Raw genomic sequence first — 22,392 nt, 5'->3', positions numbered from 1 at the left:
ATTGAGGAAAGATAAAAGATCTGTGACATTAAGGCAGACCTCTCCTAGGTGAAAAGGGAAATGTGCAGCAGCGCTGTAACATTAGAAATGCTGCTTTTGACCTCTCTGTTGACCTGTAACCAGTCAGATCAGATTACTGAAGTGCTCTTTAATGAGCATCACATTTCTCAGTCTGATGGTGTTGTTTAACAAAGGGTGTGTTACTGTGAAGTTACACAGATCATGTCATTGAGGGTTTTTCTGTTAAAAAAAAAGGTTAATTCTAAAAATGAATTGAGTAGTGAAACGTTGTTGTAATAGCTATTACCAAATACATCATGAATATATAATGCCAGTAATGCAGTACATCTTTCTTAAAAGTTTGAATACAATTATTTTTCAATTCAATTAAATATTAATTCAAGGATGCTAATGTGGCCTCTTTGAGAACTACATTAAAAGGTTCACACATTGTTTTGAATTGGTTTCATGAGTAATTGTTCAAATGTCGCACTCGCCTACCATTTTGAAATTTTAATAACATCAATTTCAGAACTGAAACGATTAGTCGATTAATCGATTGACAGATAATTAACAACTATTTTGATTGCTGATAAATCATTTAACTAATTTCTGTAATCATTACATTTCAAAATTCACTGGGTCCAGCTTCACAAATGTGAATATTTGCAGGTTTTGTTTCTAGTTCTCTATGATATTAAACTGAATATCTTGGATTTTTGATTGTTGGTCGGACAAAACAGTCAATTTGAATATGTCACCTTGGGCTCTGCAAAATTGTGATGGGCATTTTTTTAAATGATTATTATTTCTGACATTGACACTAATTGATTTGACTTATAATTTATGAACAACTACACCTAAATGTTGCTTAGTTGTAGAACTTTCTCCAAATAAAAAAACATTTATAAATGGCTGTAAAACAGATATGTACTTGTAATACAACAAAAGGCATGTACAGACTTATTAGGTAAAATTATATACATTTATTCTCAAAATAGGTGCTTAATATTGAGTGATCTAGTTGTCTGACATCTCGTTGGTTCACTGAAAATCTTTGCTGCGTTTGATTTGACAGCTACTGGAGGACCTTTATCGGCGCATGCGCACATGTCACTTTTCCCAGATGTCAACTGCACCAGAGCGATCAGAGAGAGAAATCGGACAAACACTTAGCGAGAGCTCGTTAGCGTAGGGAAGTAATACTTCTTTGACCTAAAGCTTCTCTAGCCTGAATAAAGTAATGAAGTAGATAGTCGGACAACTAATTACATTAATTAGAAAAATAGACTGGCATTGCCACAGTGAAAATGGACCAGGAGTTTGAAGACATAGACTCAGCGGGCCGGTGGCAAAAACTGTACCTAGTAAGTCTGTTAGCATAGTTAGCATAAAGCTAACATAAATAGTCAGTACTTCAAGCGCGCATTTAATATAGCAAGCTAACAGTTCGGCTAGCTCATCAAGTATCCGTTATCTAGTCTGTTATTCATCGCTAATTTATTTAATATTTTTGGTTTGGTTTGTTCTGAGTTTTTTTTCAGTTTGTCTATAAAACTGCAACACTTTAATATGCTAACGTAAGTGTTACCGTAAGCTTAGTCGGTGTCATAAGCTTGTGCATGTGGTTGAAGCTCACTGTGATTAGCTACATTATATAGCTATGCACTTGTTTGACTTTTATACTCCGCTCTACAAGTTTATTCTCCACAGTACGATCATACTGTGATAAGTTGTGTAATGTTCAGGGCTGAAAGTAACTGTGTTTGTACAATGATTATTGGATGAACACGTTTCAGATAGGATGTCCTGCTTGATATGCTCAGTAGTGTGTGTCTGGTGATTTCTTGTCCCTAAACAATCTTGCCATTGTCTTCAGGAAATCAGGAATCAGTCCCACGAGTGCTCCTACAAAGTGGCAAAGTATCCAGAGAATCGCAACCGAAACAGATACAGAGATGTCAGTCCATGTAGGTAAACATTTGTGGAAAGTCCAACCTGCTTACAGTGTCACGTTTCTTTAAAGCTCTAATAATAATAATAATAATAATAATTTGATCTCTCACTGCTGCCTACAGTTGATCACAGTCGGGTGAAGCTGGAGAACACAGAAAATGACTACATCAATGCAAGTCTGGTGGTCATGGAGGAAGCCCAGAGAAGTTACATATTGACTCAGGCAAGTCCAAGGCTTTTTATTCCAGTAATAACAATCATGCCTATCTGCTTATTATCTTTTGGATTCATTGACTAATCGTGTGATTTATAAAATGTCTTAAACTTTAATACAATAGTATAATAATAGTAATCAGTTAACAAAATACTTGCAGATTAATTTTCTGTCAACTGAGTAATCAATTAATTCACAAATCATTTAGGCTCTAAAACAGGTCACTCCTAAACATAAAAGTAAGTACTGTAATATAATGTACTAACAGCACTTGAATTCTTATTTGTGAACATTCTTGCCATGCCCTTATCATAAACAGCAGTTCACTTCCCCTAATAGAAATCAATTAGTTAGTGTTATCAGATAAAAAAGTTAGAGCAGATTGGCAATTTTGTTTCAGACTGCATGTTGATCTATGTGTGTATATGTTATGTCCCTGAGTGTGTTTGATGATAAGGAGTGCTTGTTTGTTTGACCTAAATCATTTAGTGATGAGGGAAGTCTCTGCATCACTGTATAATGTTAACTGTAGGAGTGTGCGTGGTTTTGAGACAACTTGTGTGGGTTTATGTGGCCGTGTAGCTACAAAGACAAGTAGAGCTAGTTTATATACAGTTTATACATATGCTCTTTCTGATGCTATATCTTTGTTTAGTAGTTAGTGAGTAGGAGCCTATTTCAATTTCAAAACGGTAAATAAGGATCTTTCATAATGTTCTAATATTCATCAAGAATGATTATTAATCATTTTTATATGTATACAAGCACAGAAAATAATGAATTAATGTTATTTCTTTATTTGATAGAAATATTTATGTAGAGGCCATACAGTATTGTACCTAAGCTGTTTTTCATTTTTATAATTATTTACTACATTATTCTATATATAGTTATATTCACTTGTAACTTGTAAAAAGTTTGAGAAAATGGAGAATGTATTGTTACTTTAGACAGTTAGACTGGCTCCATTTTATATCCTTTGTTTCTGCATATAAAATAGACAAAAACTAAAAGCTTTGACCTTTATCAAGGTGATAGATAATTGAGTGATAGTTTCTTATTTGAAAACTAAGATTAATCAACATTAATTGTGTGTCATATGCTTTGTCCTTGCCTATAGACAATGTTGTTTGTGTGTAGCCATGCACATAACAGAACAAACTGTAGCATAGAGATAAGTTTTAACACACATTGCAGGGAGTAAAGCTATTAAAATGTGTAAGAGGTCACTAAACTGGTCGCTAATGGCAAATAAATAAACCTCCAGGGGAGAATCTGTCTCAGGACTTGTTGGGTAGTTTTTCCCATTTAGCTGGTTATCCCATGACCGAAAGGAGAACCCAAGTCTCAGGCTGATCCCAGTCAGCTGCTTGGTATTGACGTTCGCTTGTGGGGATCATACATGTTTTGACAGTACTCAACATTATTTGAAAGATTCAAGATAAAAATCCAGACACAAATATTCTGGCTTTTCATGGGCGTTGCTGTGTGAAATTTTCTCAACTCTCTATTGTTACTAGCTATGATTACTGAGGGCCAAAAATATGTCAACCTTTTGTGAAATACTTTGTTGGACGCTCAGTAACGTGCTGAATTTGTGTTTGTGTGCATTGGTTCTTTTGAGATGAGGAAAAGCTTGATTGTCACATGATATTGAACAAGGTGTTACCGTACATGATGTTATTTTTCTTATTCCTGTTAGTGACACATTTTACTGTGTTTGCACATGACAATAAAGCAAGCAAAGACTTGTTGACGGTATCTCAGCATTGTGGATGTTATCTATTCTGTATTATTTAAGAGACATTTGACATTTAAAGATATTGCACCTTGCAAAGTGCAGTTTTCTCAACTCAACCACACCATAACCTTTAGTGGTCTTGCCCTTTAAGTAAACGTTTGTTATCATTCTGCAAATCTCGTTTACACAGTTATCACATTGATAAAGACCATCCTCAGCCAGTTTCTTAGCTAATGTATTCAGTGGATCTACAATAATGTTATTGTTCATGCCTGAAAGATAACACACATTCCATTGTAAATGACTTCCCACTGTCCCACTGGACTCCTGCCATGTGTGTGTGTGTGTGTGTGTGTGTGTGTGTGTGTGTGTGTGTGTGTGTGTGTGTGTTTGCTGTCCACAGGGCCCCCTCAGGAATACCTGTGGCCACTTTTGGCTCATGATCTGGGAGCAGAAGACCAAAGCGGTCATCATGCTCAACAGGGTCATTGAGAAAGGCTCAGTAAGTACACAATAATGAAAAGACATCATATTGTCTGGTTTGTCATTTGTCTGGTGTGTACACACCCACGCATGCAGAAATACTTATTAGACCACAGACAGACAACAATACACACACTTTAAGTTTGCAGCCTGCTGACAGTGTGAAATGATTAATGCAACTTGTTTAATTAGGCTGCCGGACCCTCTTGGAATTGCCAATGTTTTATTATAATATTATTATTATTATTATCATTATTATCATTATTATTATTCCAAGGAAATCGGCCTTCCCATGCATGAAAATAAACAAAATTTTGCACATAGGTCCAGTCCTATGCCAAATGTCCTCAGCAGGCATTGTGGGCCAATAGTACTGATGGTGGCGCTACAGCCACCGTCTAAAGTTTAAAACTTTGAAAATTCATAACAAATCAGTCATATGGGCTACCACTTTGCAACTTTCACCAAAATGTATGGTGTGATGCACAATTAACATCTTATATCAGTAGCTGTCAACCCTGCTCCTGAAGAGCTACTGCCATGCATGTTTTAGGTATCTCCCCACTCTAACACACCTAATTGTAATTATTAACTCATTATCCAGCCCTTGACAAGCTTCAGCTGCTTCCTCCACATTTTTTGCTCAATTGACACCAAACTAACAAATAGTTTCTTGCTTAGCTCAGCAAGATCATGACTTGCCCTTAGTGTCTTAGTGTCTTGTGAGTTCGATCCCTGGATGATGCAGAATAAACATGCTAATGTCTATTTAGGCATTGTGCTGGATAGATTAGAGACACGTGACTTTAAGGTTTGATAACTTTGGTCGAGGATGTTCTGCTGATGAACTGCATTTTTCATCTTCCTCCTCTTCCTCTTTTTCCTGAAAATGCCCGGCCCCGACTCACAGCTGCGCTGCAGCTATAATTAATCTTGATTTCTGTTTGAATGGTCCACTGTGAAGCTTCACTCTCGGCAGGATAACTGGAGTTCAGTGTTTTGACAGCGTTCTTCACAGATGTATGTGAGGAACTGGGATGCAATCCAACCTCTCTACTCTTTTAAATCCAGTGATCCTGCAATGTGCTGATTAAACACACACACACTAACACTCTCTCACGCAGAGCAGCTGTGATCTCTCTCTCTCTTTCTCAGTAAAGCAGCTGGAAGTGGATCTCACTCAGTCAGTTATGAGATTCACTCACTGACTGTTTTCTTGGAAACAGAAGATAAAGAGCACCTAGTCCACAGATATTAACCTTACAAAGATCTTTTATGTAGGCCAGCTCTCCAATTTGCAGAGGGAAGGTTGCATAATAGACTTATCCTCAACAGTTCTGGCCATTGTCTGTTTACTAAGAGAATACTGTATGATGAGATGTTGGTTGTAGACATAACTTAAGTATTTATCACAGTATTTGACTGAAGTACTGATGGATGACTTGCTGTTCCCTGAAAAATATTGTTAAACTTATAGTGCTTTAAGTGGAATTATTTTGGAATTGAGCCAGGCCTCTCATCTTAACTTTGTCTGAACTAGATTTTATTGTTTTCACTACAGGTTTATAATAATAATAATAAACTTTTATTTAGTTTATTCTATTCTATTTATTTTATTTATATAGCACCTTTCATACAAGAAATGCACATAAAAGTGCTTTACAAAACAAAACAAAAAAAAGTTAAAATATTAAAATGCTTTTAAAAAGAGGAGGGAAATAAAATAATAAAGATTTAAAAAAGTATAGTTATGTATGTATGTGTGTATGTATATTTTAGGATTGAACCTGTTACTTTGTTCGAAATTAATTCCTTTAATTTTTTGGGGGGATTTTTAATGTAGTGGTGCAGTTAAGTAACTGTGTGGTGTGAGGACTGTAGTCACAAATTGGAAAATACCCAGAAGTACTACATGAGAAAAACTGTAAAAACAAGATGCAGGCAAAAAAAAAAAACAAGACAAGGGTGCAAAAAAGTATACAGACAACAGGGCTGTGAAACAATATGTTTGGCGTCACAAAACAGAGGTTGGATTTGGTGCAGATGTATAGCTGTTTAAGTTAATGAGAGAGCAACATTTTGACGTTTTGTATTTGTATATGTTTCTGTGTATGTGTGAAGGTTTATTATGGAATTGTAACATGTACTGTATGTGTGAGTGTGATTGTAAATTTGCAGGTATGTGTGGGGTGAGAGAAGACCAAGACATTTGATTGAGAGGATTTTTGTCCTCAGCATTATTTAGTTTATTATCCAGCTTTCCTCTTAGTGCCGGGGATCAAACTGTCTTCCTGTTAGTCGTCAGCTGCTTTACCTCAAGGCCAACTTGGCTGCTCAGCTAGCATCTGCTTTTCATCAGGTGTATTTATTTGTCAGATGTTTAACATATTTGGTATCTCTTACCAGGTTTATCTCCTTTCTCGTTCTGTGACAGGAAAAGTGTGCCCAATACTGGCCCACAGCTGAGGAGAGGGAGATGGCCTTCAGAGACACACGTTTCTTGGTCACGCTGTTGTCAGAAGACACCAAGTCTTACTACACCACCAGAGTGTTGGAGCTGCAGAATATTAGCGTAGGCCAGAGTATTACTTACACAAGGAGAATTCCCAGTAAAAGGTGGCAAAGGAGAACAGAAATGGTTCAGGGGTGTCACACCAAGACGCATCACGTGGACCTGTGTTGTCCAAGGCTTCTTAGAACTGAAAACATCCTTGTTCATTACTGAGGCTCATTGTTGTCTGGAAACAGACAACAATGAGCTTTAGTAATGAACAATGTTTCAGATTTTCAGACAGATTAAACAGAATTTACTTTATGTTTTATGTTCCCACATATCCAAAGTTTGGGTAGCATGTAGGTGTGGAGAAAATGCAAATGAGCTGCAGATTGTGCAGCAGAGCAATTTAAGTATTTAAAATACACAACACATGCTTAAAATACAATGCTTCTGCTGCAAATTGTATTTTTGAAATCTGATTTTCGTCCAAACTTTAACGTTAAGAATTTCTGTAATCCATCTTTCCCCTGTTTTTGATCATTTGAAAATGAACACACATTTTCTTTTTAAACTAAATGAGAAATTAACTGCTAAAGTGATCACAAGAAAAATAGCCATATGAAATAAGTACATACATGCCTGGATTTGCTGTTTAGGTGTGTCAAGTTTTCAGAACCTGGTTTATTGCATGAATTGAAACTGAAACTTTTGGAAATGTTTGCTTGGTTTAGCTGTTAAACACTACTGAAATAACCTTAAGTCACGTCAAACAGAACTAATTAATATCAGTACTGACAGGCTCACTGAAAATAAATAGTATAATAATAATAATAAATAATAAAAAGTTTTGCACTGCTAATGAGGCCTCTGTTTGTCTGCTCTCACAGACAGGGGAGAAGAGAGAGATCTACCACTTTCATTACACCACGTGGCCTGATTTTGGTGTCCCAGAGTCCCCGGCATCCTTCCTAAACTTCCTCTTCAAAGTACGGGAGTCGGGAGCGTTGGGGGTGGAGCACGGGCCGGCTGTGGTGCACTGCAGCGCTGGAATCGGACGCTCAGGGACGTTTTCATTAGTCGACACATGTGTGGTCCTGGTAAGTCCTGCCTCTTTGTTCTATATGAGTGTTTTTACAAAATTTTCAGCATCCAGATGAATTTGGTTTTTTAGGTTTTCTAGATTAGTCAAATTTTGTATGATCACAAAAATGGTCTTTAAAAATTTTTTTTGAACACCAAATGGTCATTTGGTATTAAGACTATAGCAAAATACTTATGTAGTAAGAGACATTTGTCTCTTGTAGGCTGTCTTATCAAGTTATCGAGTTATCTGTTTAAAATGAAATTTGGCAAATCAAGATAAGGGTTCATTCACTAAATCTTATTTTTTTTATTAAAAGTCACTTTTAAATTTGAAATCAGTGTTTCTATATTCTGACTAAGTAAAAAAGATGTGCCTTTTTGTTCTTTGCTATATTTTGCTCATTTGATTTGTTATTTAGACATTTGTGTGTGTTAGTGCCAACACAGACCCATTTTATTCTGTGTTGCCACGTTTACCGGGGAGCACATATACATTCTTCAGTGTATATATTCACAACAAAGAAATAGTCCACCAGTATATTTTTTGACATCTTTACAAGTACAAGGTAGAAGGTAATATATTTATCATTTTACAACACAAGGTTGTATAATGAAATGAAAGTTTGTAGTCCTTTCATGCTACACACTTAGAACACAACAGATAATTAAATTCATATTACAATATGGTAACATAAAATAAAATAAAACAATTTATACAGTTATTCACATACATAGCCTACATGTATAAACCCAGGAAATAATTCTGCAGGACATCTGTTGAATTTGCATCTGGTGGAATGTAAACAGCATACAGAGATAGTGATGATAATATGGTTTCCATCTTCACATAAAAAGTTCGACATTTGTGAGACAGTGTCTGTCCACTTTGCCAAGCATCATCGATGTAAACACAGAGTCCTCTTCCTTTCATCTTGCTGGAGTCTTGCTATCTGTCAGCTCGCAACACGGTCCGCACGTCGAGTGCTTGATCCGGGATGTTGATGGAGCAGGTCTCTGTAAAGGCGTGGGCACAACAGTCTCTGATTCCCGTTGCTTGGTCCCATTTCGTCCAGACCGGACATTATCCTGGAGCAGCCTTAGGAGCATGGCTCCTATCCCGCCGATCACAGCAGCCGTCGTGGTACCTGCCTGGTCCGGTTGATCTGGCTCAAGGTCCGCTGCTCTTTAATCCATACCGTGGCTACCTTTTCCGATGACAACGATGATGTATTACTTTCATAGGTAATAGGTTGTTTCAGCATTAAAGCTGATAAAAAAAAAAAACAGATTAAAACAAAAATGTAGTAAATTTTGAAGGAGCTACCGGCAGCTGCATCTACTGTACATGTGCAGCCGTTTCCATAGCATTTCATCGTATATTTATTTATATACATATATTGCACCAAAATTACATTTTGCCTTACGAAACAAAAAAAAATGATGAAACAGTTATTTACCTTCTTTTTTTCAGAATCAGAAAAAAAAGAAGGTAAATAACTGTTTTCCTGTGCTGAAATGCTCAGTAGCCTAGTTACTTTGTCTCATCAGCACTTATCTGTGAATAAATATATCAGTTTTCTATTTTTGTGCCAGTCAGTTTCCTGATTGAAGCCTCTGATTGAAATGAAAAATAATTTGAGGGGTGATTTTAAATATATTTTAAATAAAAGTTTAAATAAACCTATTTTCTGATTGATACCTGGTTCACAATGTAGTTAAAAGAGAAAAAGTACTGAAGAAAAATACCTCCAACACCTAAAACATAAACTAACTTTTATGTGATCATGTACAACGCGCAGCTGAAATGCAACATTGTTCTCTTGGCATGCTGGGAAATGCATGAAAACATGATAATAATAATAATAATAAACTTTATTTGTACAGCAAAAACAAAGTTACAAAGTGCTTTACATGGTGGAACCAAGAATCAAACATTTCAGGACTGCAATGAGGCAAATAAAATCAGACAATTAAAATAATACAAAAATAAAATGGAATAAAATACCCAACAATAATATAAGATATAGACAATAAAAATAATACTAAAACAGATAAGACATGTTGGAAATGAAACAGTATGCTAGCATTAAAAAAAGTTTTTAAAAAAAGATTAGGTAGGTTGATGCAGAGGTAGATAAGCCAGATCAAAGATAAATAGGGTACTAAAAAAGGTCAATTACAGCTGCACTATACTCACTGTCACAGACTGGCGTTGTGTAACAGTGTAAGAATATGTCAGGCCTAAATTTTCCTTCAAAACACAACAAACAAATGAGTCATCAGGTATCGAGAAAACAGGATTCATCCTGGTTAGCTGAGCTAATTTACACTGCTGTCCTGTCCAGATGGATAAGAGGAAAGACCCCTCATCAGTGGACATCAAAAGCATCCTGTTGGACATGAGGAAGTATCGCATGGGCCTGATCCAGACCCCTGACCAGCTGCGCTTCTCCTACATGGCTGTCCTTGAAGGAGCCAAGTCCATCATGGGAGACTCCTCTGTACAGGTACCTGCACCACGCACACCATGACCAATTCTATCACTCACTCTGACACACTCTCTCCCTCAGTGATAAACAATATAAGTACTTTTCCTGTCCATTTTATCTTTGCCTGTCTGGAATGTTTCTAATGAATGTTTTTCCAGTGGAAGTTGTTTCTTGTGAAAAAGATTAAGATTTAGTAAAGGGATAAATGGTGTTGTCTTTCAGTGGATTCCATTGTGTATGACAGCCTAAATGTATCATGCAAGGAGAGAGATGATAAACACTTGAAGACACTTAAGATGCAAAGCTCTCTGTGTTTGGGGAACATAAGGCTAAAGGGCTGTCTGTGCCAAGAGCAACTTTTAAACATCTATCGGCTATTCACAGGTTTTGTGAAACTGCAAAACTGTTACAGGATAGTGGTGTAATAAGTTTATTGTCCAACTAGAATAGTTAATATACCATAAATATTATAGTTTCTCTCTTATTACCCTTTATTTATATGGTTCAAACACAGACTGCACTATGTCAGTTTGTGCGTTTCTCTAGGCCTCTGTTCAATTGGGAATTTGGCTTTAGAGAACAACACAAAAGTATGGCAGTGGGTCGGCCTGGTGATTGATATTTGTTTATCATATACTCCACATTTATTCAGTCTGTGCGTGCTGAATAAATGTTTGTCAGCAAGAGAGCCACAGAGTGAACAATGTAGATTTAAAAATATATTCCAGCCTAAAGGATTATTTACATGATAGCATCATGTGGAGTTTCCATGGAACGTATTTCCTTGAGGTTAATTAGCATCAGAAAATACATTTGATCCATCACATTAATTCACTGGCAGGAGGTAGATGAAACAAGGCTACTGTAGATCTCCCAACTTATCATCACCAGACCCTTCTTAATGATAAAGTGGCTGTATGTTAATCATAGGTTAAAGAACCAAACACTTCCAAGTATCACAATACAAGAAATGTTGCTTAGCCCTGCCTGTGATTGCTCACAAATCTTGCTTGATATGAGACGGGAAACGATATAAGAGAATACATTTATACATTGCATCCTGCTTGAACCTTGACATTTTTCTGTGAGTCACACAAATAGAAACTGCTGTCTAATTGATGCAGTCCAAGAGGTTAAGAACTAATGTCAAAATATAATGTTCCCTTTAAATGCAGTGCCAGGCACTGTTTTATACTATAGCCTTGACAATGGTTGACATTCAGGTTAATTTTAGCTGGAAAACCATTGGCTGAGAAATGTGAATATTTTGATGCTACTTTTATTTATTTTTTTAAATTTACCTTAGCTCAGTTCTGTTTCACCCACTTGTCTCTATAAACAGCAGTCATATGTTACGAGGTTCTTAACGGTTTAACACATCCTGATCCAATCACAATCACTGTTCTCACCAGCTTTGAGACTGAAACTGAAAGTCTTTTTCTCAGCCTCGCTCTTCCTTTGGGGCTGCACTCATAGGAGAATGATTTTTCTTGGCTTATTGACTTTTGTCAAGAATGTCAGAAATCAATAACTAAATATCAAACTATAGTATTTTGTTGAAGCCGATGTCCTGAATACTTACAAAACAGTAATTTGTGTCCATCAAGCTGCAGTGTGTATGTGTTCTTAGTATGGGGCCTCTTGATCTTGCATAATTAGGTTAATAGTTCTTATTAGCAGCTCCATTTCTTGTCGCACACAGGAAATGTTTAACAAGAACATCACTCTGTCATGATTTTACAAACAAATTGACCAATTATAGCCTTTTTAAAAGTATTTGATGTATCCCTCTCAAATTCTTTTGTATTTGTTTATTGCATCAGTAGGAAAAACAACTTGAAAGTAAACTATCTTCCATTTCTCTGTGTGGTTGCTGTTCTTCTTCCCATTTAGAACCGGTGGCGGGAGTTGTCCAGGGAAGATCAGAAGCCAACATCGGAGTCTCCCCCCTCAACTCAGCCTCAGGCCAGGTATTCGACAGAGCGATGCAACGGCAGCCAACGGGGAGGTCAGCTGGAGGAGGGAGGAGACTATAGACACGATGGCAAAGTACCCACACAGTCTCCCTGCAAAGAACAGGAGCTGGATGGCAGCACAACACAGTCAGTACACTCAGTCTGATTAAATAAACATGCACCAATTGTTGGCCATTGGTCATAATCAGTTGATAAATGATCTGAATAGGTTATTGGTGGTTGGCTAATCGCTTTTTCAAACAACTTGAGAAAGGTAAAAAGAGTGCCACAAAAAGCAAAGCCAATTTGCGAAGAACATTACTGTACTGAGCATGTCATTTGAAAGGGACAGTTCGTTTTTGACAGACAGCCGGACAGCCGTTACCCATTTTCCTCCTTTTTACACAGCAAACGACGCAGAGAAGACAGTATCTCCAAATCAGGCACAGCCAAGACACCCCAAAGCAAGCCCAGGACAAATGACTCGGAGAAGAAGAGAAAAAGGTGATTACATCTTTTGGTTGAAACCACCTCTTTATTTTTCATACACAAAGCTAACAAAGTTGTTGTTACCTTCCAGGATGATTTGCCATGCACCATCACAGAGCCACATTTGTATTCATTACTTGCTGTAATTTATACTGAAGAAGTGTGTGCCAAGTATTTGATAAGAAAAGAGCTGGTGTTTGTGAAATTTCTATATAATGTTCAGATGAAAAGCAGAAAATCTGCAGTCTGACATCATTCTGCATGCTTGTTAGTTTTCTAGTTTCCTTTCGACAGAAAGGAAAGGCAGCATTTTTTCTCTACAACTCTTGTGACGTAAAAGAGATGTCAAAAAAGAAAAGATATGAGTGTTCAGCGTCATTTCTTTTAACCCCACAAAGTGAATCCAGGCAGGCTTTCCCAGTGCATGACTCAACCTCTAATAATAGAGGTTTGACTTCATGCAGAGCTGAGGCTTTATTTTTCTCTCTTATTTCAAATTTTCTCTTTACCCTTTCTCTCTCTCTCTCTCTCTCTCTCTCTCTCAATATTCTGTCATTTAGTGTGAAGCTACCACTCTAGCTGACATCTACTTCATGTTCTCAGGCGGGACAGTTAGACCTGAACAAGCACTTATTTCTGATGACTGTGCACCTCCAAAAAACGGCTCACTAAGTCATTTCTGAGAAGCCTTCCTTTGTTGTGTGACATGTCAGTGTTGTTCCAGTAATTCAGCCCAAACTGCACCATTTCTGACGAGGTTTTGCTCTGCTGTTGTGGTTCTTCTCGGACAGTTTGGGCTGCATTTGCTGCACATGACAAGAGCTGGCCTGTCCAGTGGGGGGCAGTGTATCTTTACCCCCCTCTGTGACAGCAACAACAACCACGAAGAGCACATTTAGAGGACGAAGTTTACCCACAGCTTTTAAAAAGAACGCCCGCTCTTGTATATGGAGGTGTGTGTGTGTACTTGGTGTCTGCTGTGTTTTTGTTTCTATTGAGTTTTTGTTCTTGTTTTTGTGATTTGCTTGGCTCCTGTGGTTTTGACTTAATTTTAATTTTGGTTGCACTCTAGCATGGTGTGTGTGTGTGTGTGTGTGTGTGTGTGTGCGTGTGTGTGTACATTTGTGGTTTATGACTGTTGAAGCTCTGAAATGTCAGGTTGAGTTGGAATAATGCAAGATGCTAATTTAAACTGTGCATCATAGATTCAAATTTGGTGGCATCTTTTTATCTGTTCAATCCTGTGAAATGTTATTTAGCAAGTCAATGAAAACACAGTTATAATCAACACCCACTGAAGTTTAAAAGAGCTACTATTTCAATAAGGTGGCTAGGACAGAATGTAGAATCATTGATGGTCCCTTGACAGTCACACAAAGGAAGTATTTAAGTAATTCACCAATAAAGAGTAAATTCTAATCCTGGTTGAAGCTGTCCGTCAGTCCATTACACCAAATGAGTTTGGGCTCCTTAATGTTTGTTGCATGTTGCTATGGTTTTGCTGCTCCTCCAAACTTTTAGAGTTCTTTCATGAGTTCTTTACATTTCTTCAGGACCTTAGCATGGCAACGTTCCTCATCGGTTTGTAGGTTTTAAACTGCATCAGTTGTGTTTTGGATTTGTTTGAATGTTTGAGCTTCATCAGGAGATTTATAACAATTAATCAGTTTGAGCTGTAGAATGTCAGGAAATAGCAAAGTGCTGTAGCAAAAGGTGTCTAATGTCTTAACTGCAAAACCAAAAAATAATCAGTTTACTATCACGTAAGACAAAGAAATGCAGCAAATCCTCAAAATGAATCTGAAACAAGGGAATGTTGGGTATTTTTGCTTTGAATTACTTTAACTTAGTAAATCTTTAAATTACTTAATCTATTTAAATATCAGAAGAGTTGCCGATGGATTTTCTGTCAATTAACTGATCGTTTCTCCTCTACAGATATTCATCCTGTAAAAAAAATCTGTTCTTTTTACAAGTTACATTTAATATTTATGCTGATGTGAGTAGGTTTTAGCAGTAAAAGGCTCAGGACAATATAAATACTACATCTAGAGCCAAACAGCTGGGCAGCATCAGCCACACTGGATTTAGCATATTTACTTGTCTACATAGCCTCTTTTCCCTCGCTGATTTTGAACATGGCAGCACTGTAGGCCAAAGTGCTCATCTCAAGTTCCCAGAGCCCAAGATTGCATCTTTGAAAGTCTTTCTTTGTCCGACCAACAGACCAAAACAGAAAAAAAAGAGCTAGAGAGTATTTGGCATTTTGCTTGATAATTGACATAAATGATTAATCAGTGATCAAAGTTGTTGCTGATTCATTTTCTATTCATCAACTAATCTATTAATCGACTAATTGTTTCAGCTCTACTCTTATCTTCAAAACCCTTCTACATCATACAGGGATGACTTAGTTGAGCTCACAGATAATCAGGTGTAATTGTGTGTTTGAATGCTCTGCAATAACAAAACAAATGTTCTTGAAAATGATTTATAGCTAAGAACATCTGAAGGCAGTGTGACATGTTGCTTATTAAACATGGTGGCTGCTTTGCATTGATAATCTAATGTTGGTATGATCAAAGTGATCCAAGACACTGTATCGTGCCACAGCTCCTGCTAACAGCTGTGCAAACCTTCCTTTAGATGTCCCCTTCCGTGGTTTAGTTTAATCTTGTAAACTTAACTGGGCTGAAGACACTAACTTGATTTTGTGGCACAAGTTCCTTTGATCACTCTTGAGCTTCACTGACACTCTGGTAGTTTGTTGAGTTCAACCTCTTGAAATACTTTGTCTCTTTGTGACAGGGCGAAAACCAGCGACTGCTAACCACCTCCTCCTGCGGCCATGCGCCAGCAGCTCTGGCAGCAAAGCCAACATCGGCAGGGAACTCCAGCTCTCTCCCAACCTCTGTGTGCTTCTTCCTCAACTCCAAACCACTCTTCCTCACCTCTACATCAACAGCCAGTTCTCCTCTGTTCATCGCTTTTATTTATTTTATTTTTTTTGTCCCAACCCAGTGGCATTCTTTAGCCACCTCACCTCCCTCTTCTTCCTCCGGTTAGCAGCACGTCACCCCCACATCCTCCACCTCACAGCTTTCCCATTTCTCCTCATCCTCTCTAAACTGTTTACAGCAGACACTTCGACATTCTTTGAAGAGAAACACACCAGCGCTTCATCCCCTGGTTACACCTCAACCACAGCCTGCGCTACTTCTGGATTCAGAAAATCAGTTTTTTGCTTTATTACTATTATTTGCAGCTTTGTCATTCTATTATGCTTCTTTGTTTATGAAATTAAGACTGATAATAGGGGCTATGCATTGCCAATTTGTAATGCTGTTAATATGTGTATTTTTAGAAAACCTTTTTTCAGAGGGGAAAATAAAAATGTTCTATTTTTTATAAGAGATTACTTGAAGTTTTTCAAGGGGGAGCACTGCCTCCTCCCACATGAGAAATTCAGTGGCATGTAATGTTTCTATGATGTACATAGTGTTCTTTTTAAAAAAGATGTGTAAAAAGACATATTTTTGCTTGTAAAAAAAAAACACCAAGAAGACAATGTTACAGATTTGAATACTGTAGAAAAGCTGATTTGATGACTTGTTCTCCTTTTGTCTTAAGTTTCTCTTAGAGTGTAGCTTAATCTACAAATAAAACTGGCATTATCTAACGTAGTTTACATAACAACCTGTCTTTGCTCTTCTCTGGTTACTTCACCACAAACCTGGTAGTTGATTTGTCATAAGCAGCACCGTTATTGCACTCAAAGGATGTAACTTAAAGCAAGACATTTTGAGAAAGTTGGATGAGAAGACTGATCCTACTCTGTCCGTTCAATATGAAGCTAAAGCCTGCAGCTGGTTAGCTTAGTTGATCATAAAGACTGGAACCATGTAGCCTGGCTCTGTCCAAACAAAATCTAAAGCACCTCTAAAGCTCACTAATTAACACGTTACATTTCGTTTGTTAAATCCGCACAGAAACCAGGGTGTAAAAACGACACGTTGCACTTTTATGGATGGTTATGACTATTTTTTGGCTCTTAGCAGTCAACACATCCGTAAAACCGCAACGTGTCGTTTTTACACCCTGGTTTTTGAACGGATTTAACAAACGAGATATAACGTGAGCTTTTGAAGCAAGCAGATTTAGTAGGCTAGCTGTTTTCCCATTTCAAGTTTTTATGCTAAGCTACGCTAACGGTCTGCTGGTTATAGTGGCCTTATATGTTGCCTAGCAACACAAACGGCATGAATACTGAGGTCCATGGACATGTACTTTTATTAGATATTTAAACTATAAAAGCGAGGTTAAAGATAAGTTAAATTATATCGTCAACTATTTTTAAGCAAACATTTGTTAATGGCATTATTAATATTAATACTATTTTGAATTCACTTTTAGGGCCAGCGGTATTTTCAAAATGATGGATGACTTTTTCCGAGCCAAACCTTTTTATGGTTTCTCATAAGTTTTCTCTTGAACAAAATACTATCGGGACATTCCTTTCCCACAACCAGTGTACTCAGAAACCACCCAAAACAATGACGCAGACAGAAAAAGAGACCATAAACTTGGCAAAACAGCGTGACACGGTCACGGTATGAATCAGTGCTGCCTGTTGTTACCACTATGTAAGGTGTTGTTACTTGTAGAAAGGAGTCAAATTACAGAGAGGCGGGTCTGCCAGGAATACAATATGGCACCAGGCCAACCACTTTCAGTTCCAGGCAGGGTCCAACAGAGTTACACAATCAAAGTCTTTATCATTTTAGATAAATTCACACTGGATTCTTAACAACAATCTAGTAACAATCTTTTATTGGAAAAAACAGTCAACATTCAGATGCTACAATACTAGGAAATAGTGGTCCATAAGTGCATGTTTGGGTCCTGTACATGATGTTATGTTTGTACATTTTAAGATTATTATCAAATTAAAAGGAAACTGCAATACATTTCCAGGAGTGGGAGGGTTCTTGTGTGGTCAGTTTACAACCATGTTTTATGTTCAGGCAAGGTAAATTCAACATACTACATTGTTTAATAGCTGAAAGTGGCCTTCAGTATTATCAGTTTAGGACACAAAAAGCCATCCTCTTAATTAACCAGATTTTACCCCACTGAAGAGTTCACAACGGTCTGAAAAATGCAAAGGTGTCATGGCACAGACATCAAAGAAATCATTTGTGAGTTTTCCGGGTCTTGAATTTGCTGCATTCCCCAGAAGCTAATTATGAGCTATAAATAGCAAAATCTAAATATGTATGTGTGTGTGTGTGTGTGTGTGTATCAGAACAGTGCTGGAGGGATGCCGCTGCCAAACAGAAGACTCCAAGAAGTTGGGATCTTCCATTTGTTGGGCTCTTGGCTCTGAAACGGGAATCAGACAAAACCGTGATTGGACATTTATAATCTTGAGTCCCACATTGTACAGTAGTATACAGTGATTTGTACTGAATCAAACAAAGCATGTTGTTCACTATGACAGAATACTTTTCAAGTCCCTGCAAGTTTATTTTCTTACTGCACTCAAAAGTATTTGAAGCTCTGTAACCTAACTGCAGGAAGGCTGTCTGCTCAAGTTTGTCACTTACAGGATTGTCCAGCAGATGGAGCCAGGCGTTGAGGTGGTTGACAAGCGTGAAGGCGTCTGGGATGTTGTCGCCCTCTGAACAGAAGAGCAGCAGCACAGCCAGCGGGAGATCCTCCGCACAGCTGAACACAACATCCAGCACACATTGTCAGAAACATAAAAAAATAAAGCCCCTGTACTAAGTTGTTCCGGTGCAATGAATTAAAAATATATATTGTAGTAGACAAAGTGTGTGTTGTTATTAACAGGTTATTCTGCAGGTTTTCCAGCCACATTTAAGAAGACAGCTAGTAGTAAATACACACAATACTATGTAACATGACATAAAAGGTAAAAATAAATAATTTAAATTAACGTTTTTTTTTGTTAGATTTGTACAGAAGGGCAATGCATTCACCAAAGAACAAACTGAATTTTTTCAGAATTATGACTTAGCATCTTGTAATTATGAGGATAAATATAGACATTTCAAAATTATGATAAAGATTTTGTATTATAAAAAAAAAACGTGGTTCACAGTCATCACGTTTACATGTCACATGCTGCTTGCCACCTACCCACACACACACACAGACACACACGGTGCACTATTATGGCTGTATTTAATGAGTGAATTAAACCAGAATACTACATAACCAGCTCAAGGTGCATAGTTGGTTGCTGTAATTGATTGATTATACAGAACCACAACTCATGTCGCATGGACAGACGGCAGTTACAACTCTATTTTTTACTTTTCAAATTTAGGTATATAAAAATGATTGATTTGAACCTCTAAAAAATAGCCTCAGTCACCTTTTAACTTAAAAAAAATAAAAAAAATAAAACATGCATACAAATAATCCAGTTGAAAGTTTTCCCTGTGCTCTTTCAGATCAATCAGGACTTGAGGTCTCTATGAAGTTGCCAGCAGGCTGACACAGCTCGCTCTCTCTCTGTACCTGTCTGTGAAGAGTCCTTGGGTTATGCCTCCTCCAGGGATGTAGAGGCGCGGCTCTGTGTTGGCGTCGGTCAGTCCTGGGAAGGCCGCCACTCGCTCCATCTCCTTCCAGCCTAGCTCTTTCAACGCGTCCGCACTCACCTTCAGCAGGGACGGAGTGACCAGGTACCTCAAAGGAGTGCTAACACGGACACATATTTGTTAGCAAAGGCAAAGAAATGCAGTGATGTGAAGTGTGTGGTTAAGTACCCTTGCAGCTGTTGGTCGTCCCTCTGGTAGGCGTGGCTGCTGGACAGAACTACGGTCCTGGAGAACCCGCTGGCTTTGATCCAAGACACGAGCAGCTGACGGAACTTTTTGGATTTTGTCTGCAATTAAAACAAAAGTTAGAGCTATAAATACAATAATGCCAATTCCATTCTAGGTCCACAGAAAGATAAAGATGTAGTTCATGCTCTCTTAAAATGTACCTCAGCTAAAAAACTAGATTATACAATTAAAAAGGTAGGCCTTAAACTCAAAAAACACTCCTTTGGGTGGTTGCTGATTAATAAAATAAGTAAAGCAGTATACTTCATGTCACCTTCTTTCATGTCAAAACACTTAGGATCATAAAAAAATGTAATTTAATTAAAATAAAAAAAGGTATCAACTCATGCTGATGCAACAGACTGTGGTTTTACCTGAATAATTGGCGCCCTGATTTGAAGAACTGCTAACTTCAGTTCTGCTGCTGTGTAAACTGTTGATAAGAAAAGGTTGACAGATTATTTGAGGATTAGATTTTTGAATATGTTGGATTTCTTTTCACTTCACAGCGGCTACAAAACGATGACCTGTCTCACATTTATTCACACCCACTGAGACTCTGTTTTGGTCTACTTGATAAAGAAACATCATTCAGTCTTTTCTTTTAATCCTTGACAACAAATTACTTGGAGAAAATGTAGATCCCTAGTTGGGCAACACAATAAGACAGCTGGACCCAAAGCAACGGACAGGAGACGTGGCCTTTTTATCAAATATCACAACTAATTTAACTTTCAGTACAGAGCAGTGTTTTTTTTGTTTTTTTTTTTACACATGCAGGTTAGCAAACCATACTTAAAATACAGTTAGTAATAGTTATATTAGCAGAATTTAACAGTTTACAAAGTAACTTAAATAGGCCCTCAGTGCTGGTCTAATAAAGAACATACTTCAGAGGGGACATTTGCACCTTTACTCCTCTACAGCAGTCAAACATTTAAGACCCAAAGAGGTCATGAAATCCATGTCAGCAGTGATCAGATGGTACCTTCTGCAGGGGTGTGCAGCTCCTCCGCTTCCTCTTTACAGGTGGCGTACGGGTTGTTCCCAGCCATGGGGATGAGACAGTCTGTGTGTATGTGGCCCGCTCTGCTCATGTTGAGGGTGGACACCACGAGGTCCACAGCCAGCTGGCCTACATTACCAACAGCCACTGCCGGCTAAGGGGGAGAACAAGCAAGAATGAAGAGCAATCGGCAACTATTTTGGAAACACATAAATAGTTTCAGTCTTTTTTTCCCCCATGCCAATATGCAGGTGCATTTCATGTGATGATTTGCTGCTTTTCCTTATCTTAAATTACAGTTTGTGTCTGGACTATTGGTGGGACAGAACAAGCACTTTGAAGACATCACCTTAGGTGATCCATAATGAAAATAATAATTAATTACAGCCCTATATAAAACAGTTAAGGATTAGCGTCACCTCAAGCAGTAAGCACCCCAGTAAAATCCTCCTTACACATTAATGCATACATGAGTAATAATTATCTAATGGTATAATATTCAGTAGTATAACAGTCACAGGTGCCATTTTTCTGTATTGAGTACTTTTACTTTAACAATGCAGGACTCTCGAGTATTTTAACAGTGTGGTATTGGTACTTTTACTTTTAAAGGATCTGAATACCTCCTCCACCTGCAAATCTGTGATTCTGGGCTATGTACATACATTTGACATGACTCTGTTCCCATTAAATAACAACGGTACCATCTTTTCAGACATGAGGAGCTGTATTTTTATAGCATAATAATCGTGTGGAGTTTTCAGTTTTACGTTTTCTATAACGTAACTATCAAAATATGTCCCACCTCCATCCAATAAACTGGGTTTAGCAAACTGCTACTGATACAAGACCTCGCAGGACTTTTGTCCGGTAAGGCCTTGAGTCTAACATGAAACTGAAGCACGGACTCATTGGTATTAACATACATTAACATTATACAAGGCAGCCATGCAATTAACTAACTGTTGCAGGGGAGTGTAACTTAGTAGTGTTAAAGTGAAACCACAAACTCCAGATGTGTCACTCACCATGACGAGGGTGAAACCCTTGAAGGAGGGCGGCAAGTTTTGTGAAGAGATAAACATGGTGCTGTTTAGCTAGCAAAAAACGCAGAGTCAAACAGGTACTGAGAAAGATATTTAAATGTAATTATAAATATTAAACTATAGTTTCCCGGTACTTCTATTTTCATGCCTGGTGTTGTGGACCTTCTGGGCTCGAACTCGGCGTCGATTGTTGATGATTGGACGGCTTTAGTAGCCGCTGTAAATGCCTGAATTAAAAGTGTAAGGGAAGCTTTATTTTGGAGAAGATATTTAGTGAAGGTCTGTGCCGACGGTCACAATCTGTGTTTATCTGTCTATATGTCTCAATATAGGCTATGTATTTGAAATAGCGTTTAATAGGAGTTTCTATTGCAATCAGGCATATTAACGGTCAACCTACAGCTCCGCAAAGATTCCCAGTGTAGTAGGGATCTGCAACTCCTTTTTCAAAACAGTGGAATCTGAAACACAACAACATTTACAGTACTACTACTACTACTACTAATAATAATAATAAATACATACAAAATAAATGTATCTTACAGCAACGTCTCAGTTATATTTAGCCATAAAAAATAG

At 37.7% G+C, this 22,392-nt stretch overlaps 2 protein-coding genes across 3 annotated transcripts; one reads left to right on the top strand and one right to left on the bottom strand.

Annotated features, from left to right (window-relative positions):
* The first annotated feature begins 1,116 nt into the window (after positions 1 to 1,116).
* Positions 1,117 to 16,590, top strand: ptpn2b (protein tyrosine phosphatase non-receptor type 2b). Of its 2 annotated transcripts, XR_006375147.1 has the most exons (11): positions 1,117 to 1,367; positions 1,880 to 1,970; positions 2,079 to 2,179; positions 4,315 to 4,413; positions 6,829 to 6,966; positions 7,779 to 7,988; positions 10,320 to 10,481; positions 12,357 to 12,565; positions 12,827 to 12,922; positions 13,699 to 13,860; positions 15,716 to 15,854. XR_006375147.1 is itself a non-coding variant. In XM_044171240.1 (10 exons), the coding sequence occupies exons 1-10, from the start codon at positions 1,311 to 1,313 to the stop codon at positions 15,735 to 15,737; spliced, it is 1,185 nt and encodes a 394-aa protein (XP_044027175.1). In that variant the 5' UTR covers positions 1,119 to 1,310; the 3' UTR covers positions 15,738 to 16,590. The 2 variants fall into 2 exon arrangements, 1 of the variants encoding a protein (XP_044027175.1); XM_044171240.1 differs by lacking the exon at positions 13,699 to 13,860 and having other exon boundaries at positions 1,119 to 1,367; positions 15,716 to 16,590.
* Positions 16,591 to 17,715: 1,125 nt separating this feature from the next.
* Positions 17,716 to 22,006, bottom strand: psmg2 (proteasome (prosome, macropain) assembly chaperone 2). The gene is made up of 7 exons (XM_044171247.1): positions 21,796 to 22,006; positions 20,750 to 20,921; positions 20,136 to 20,194; positions 19,702 to 19,820; positions 19,454 to 19,633; positions 18,514 to 18,634; positions 17,716 to 18,289 (listed from the first exon to the last, which is right to left on the bottom strand). Exons 1-7 carry the CDS (start codon positions 21,850 to 21,852, stop codon positions 18,209 to 18,211), a joined length of 789 nt encoding a protein of 262 aa, XP_044027182.1. The 5' UTR covers positions 21,853 to 22,006; the 3' UTR covers positions 17,716 to 18,208.
* Between the last annotated feature and the right edge of the window lie 386 nt (positions 22,007 to 22,392).

The sequence above is a fragment of the Siniperca chuatsi genome, linkage group LG17 (assembly GCF_020085105.1).
Source record: "Siniperca chuatsi isolate FFG_IHB_CAS linkage group LG17, ASM2008510v1, whole genome shotgun sequence".
NCBI classification, from domain to species: Eukaryota; Metazoa; Chordata; class Actinopteri; order Centrarchiformes; family Sinipercidae; genus Siniperca; species Siniperca chuatsi.
This window is presented reverse-complemented; position numbering and strand designations above follow the sequence as displayed.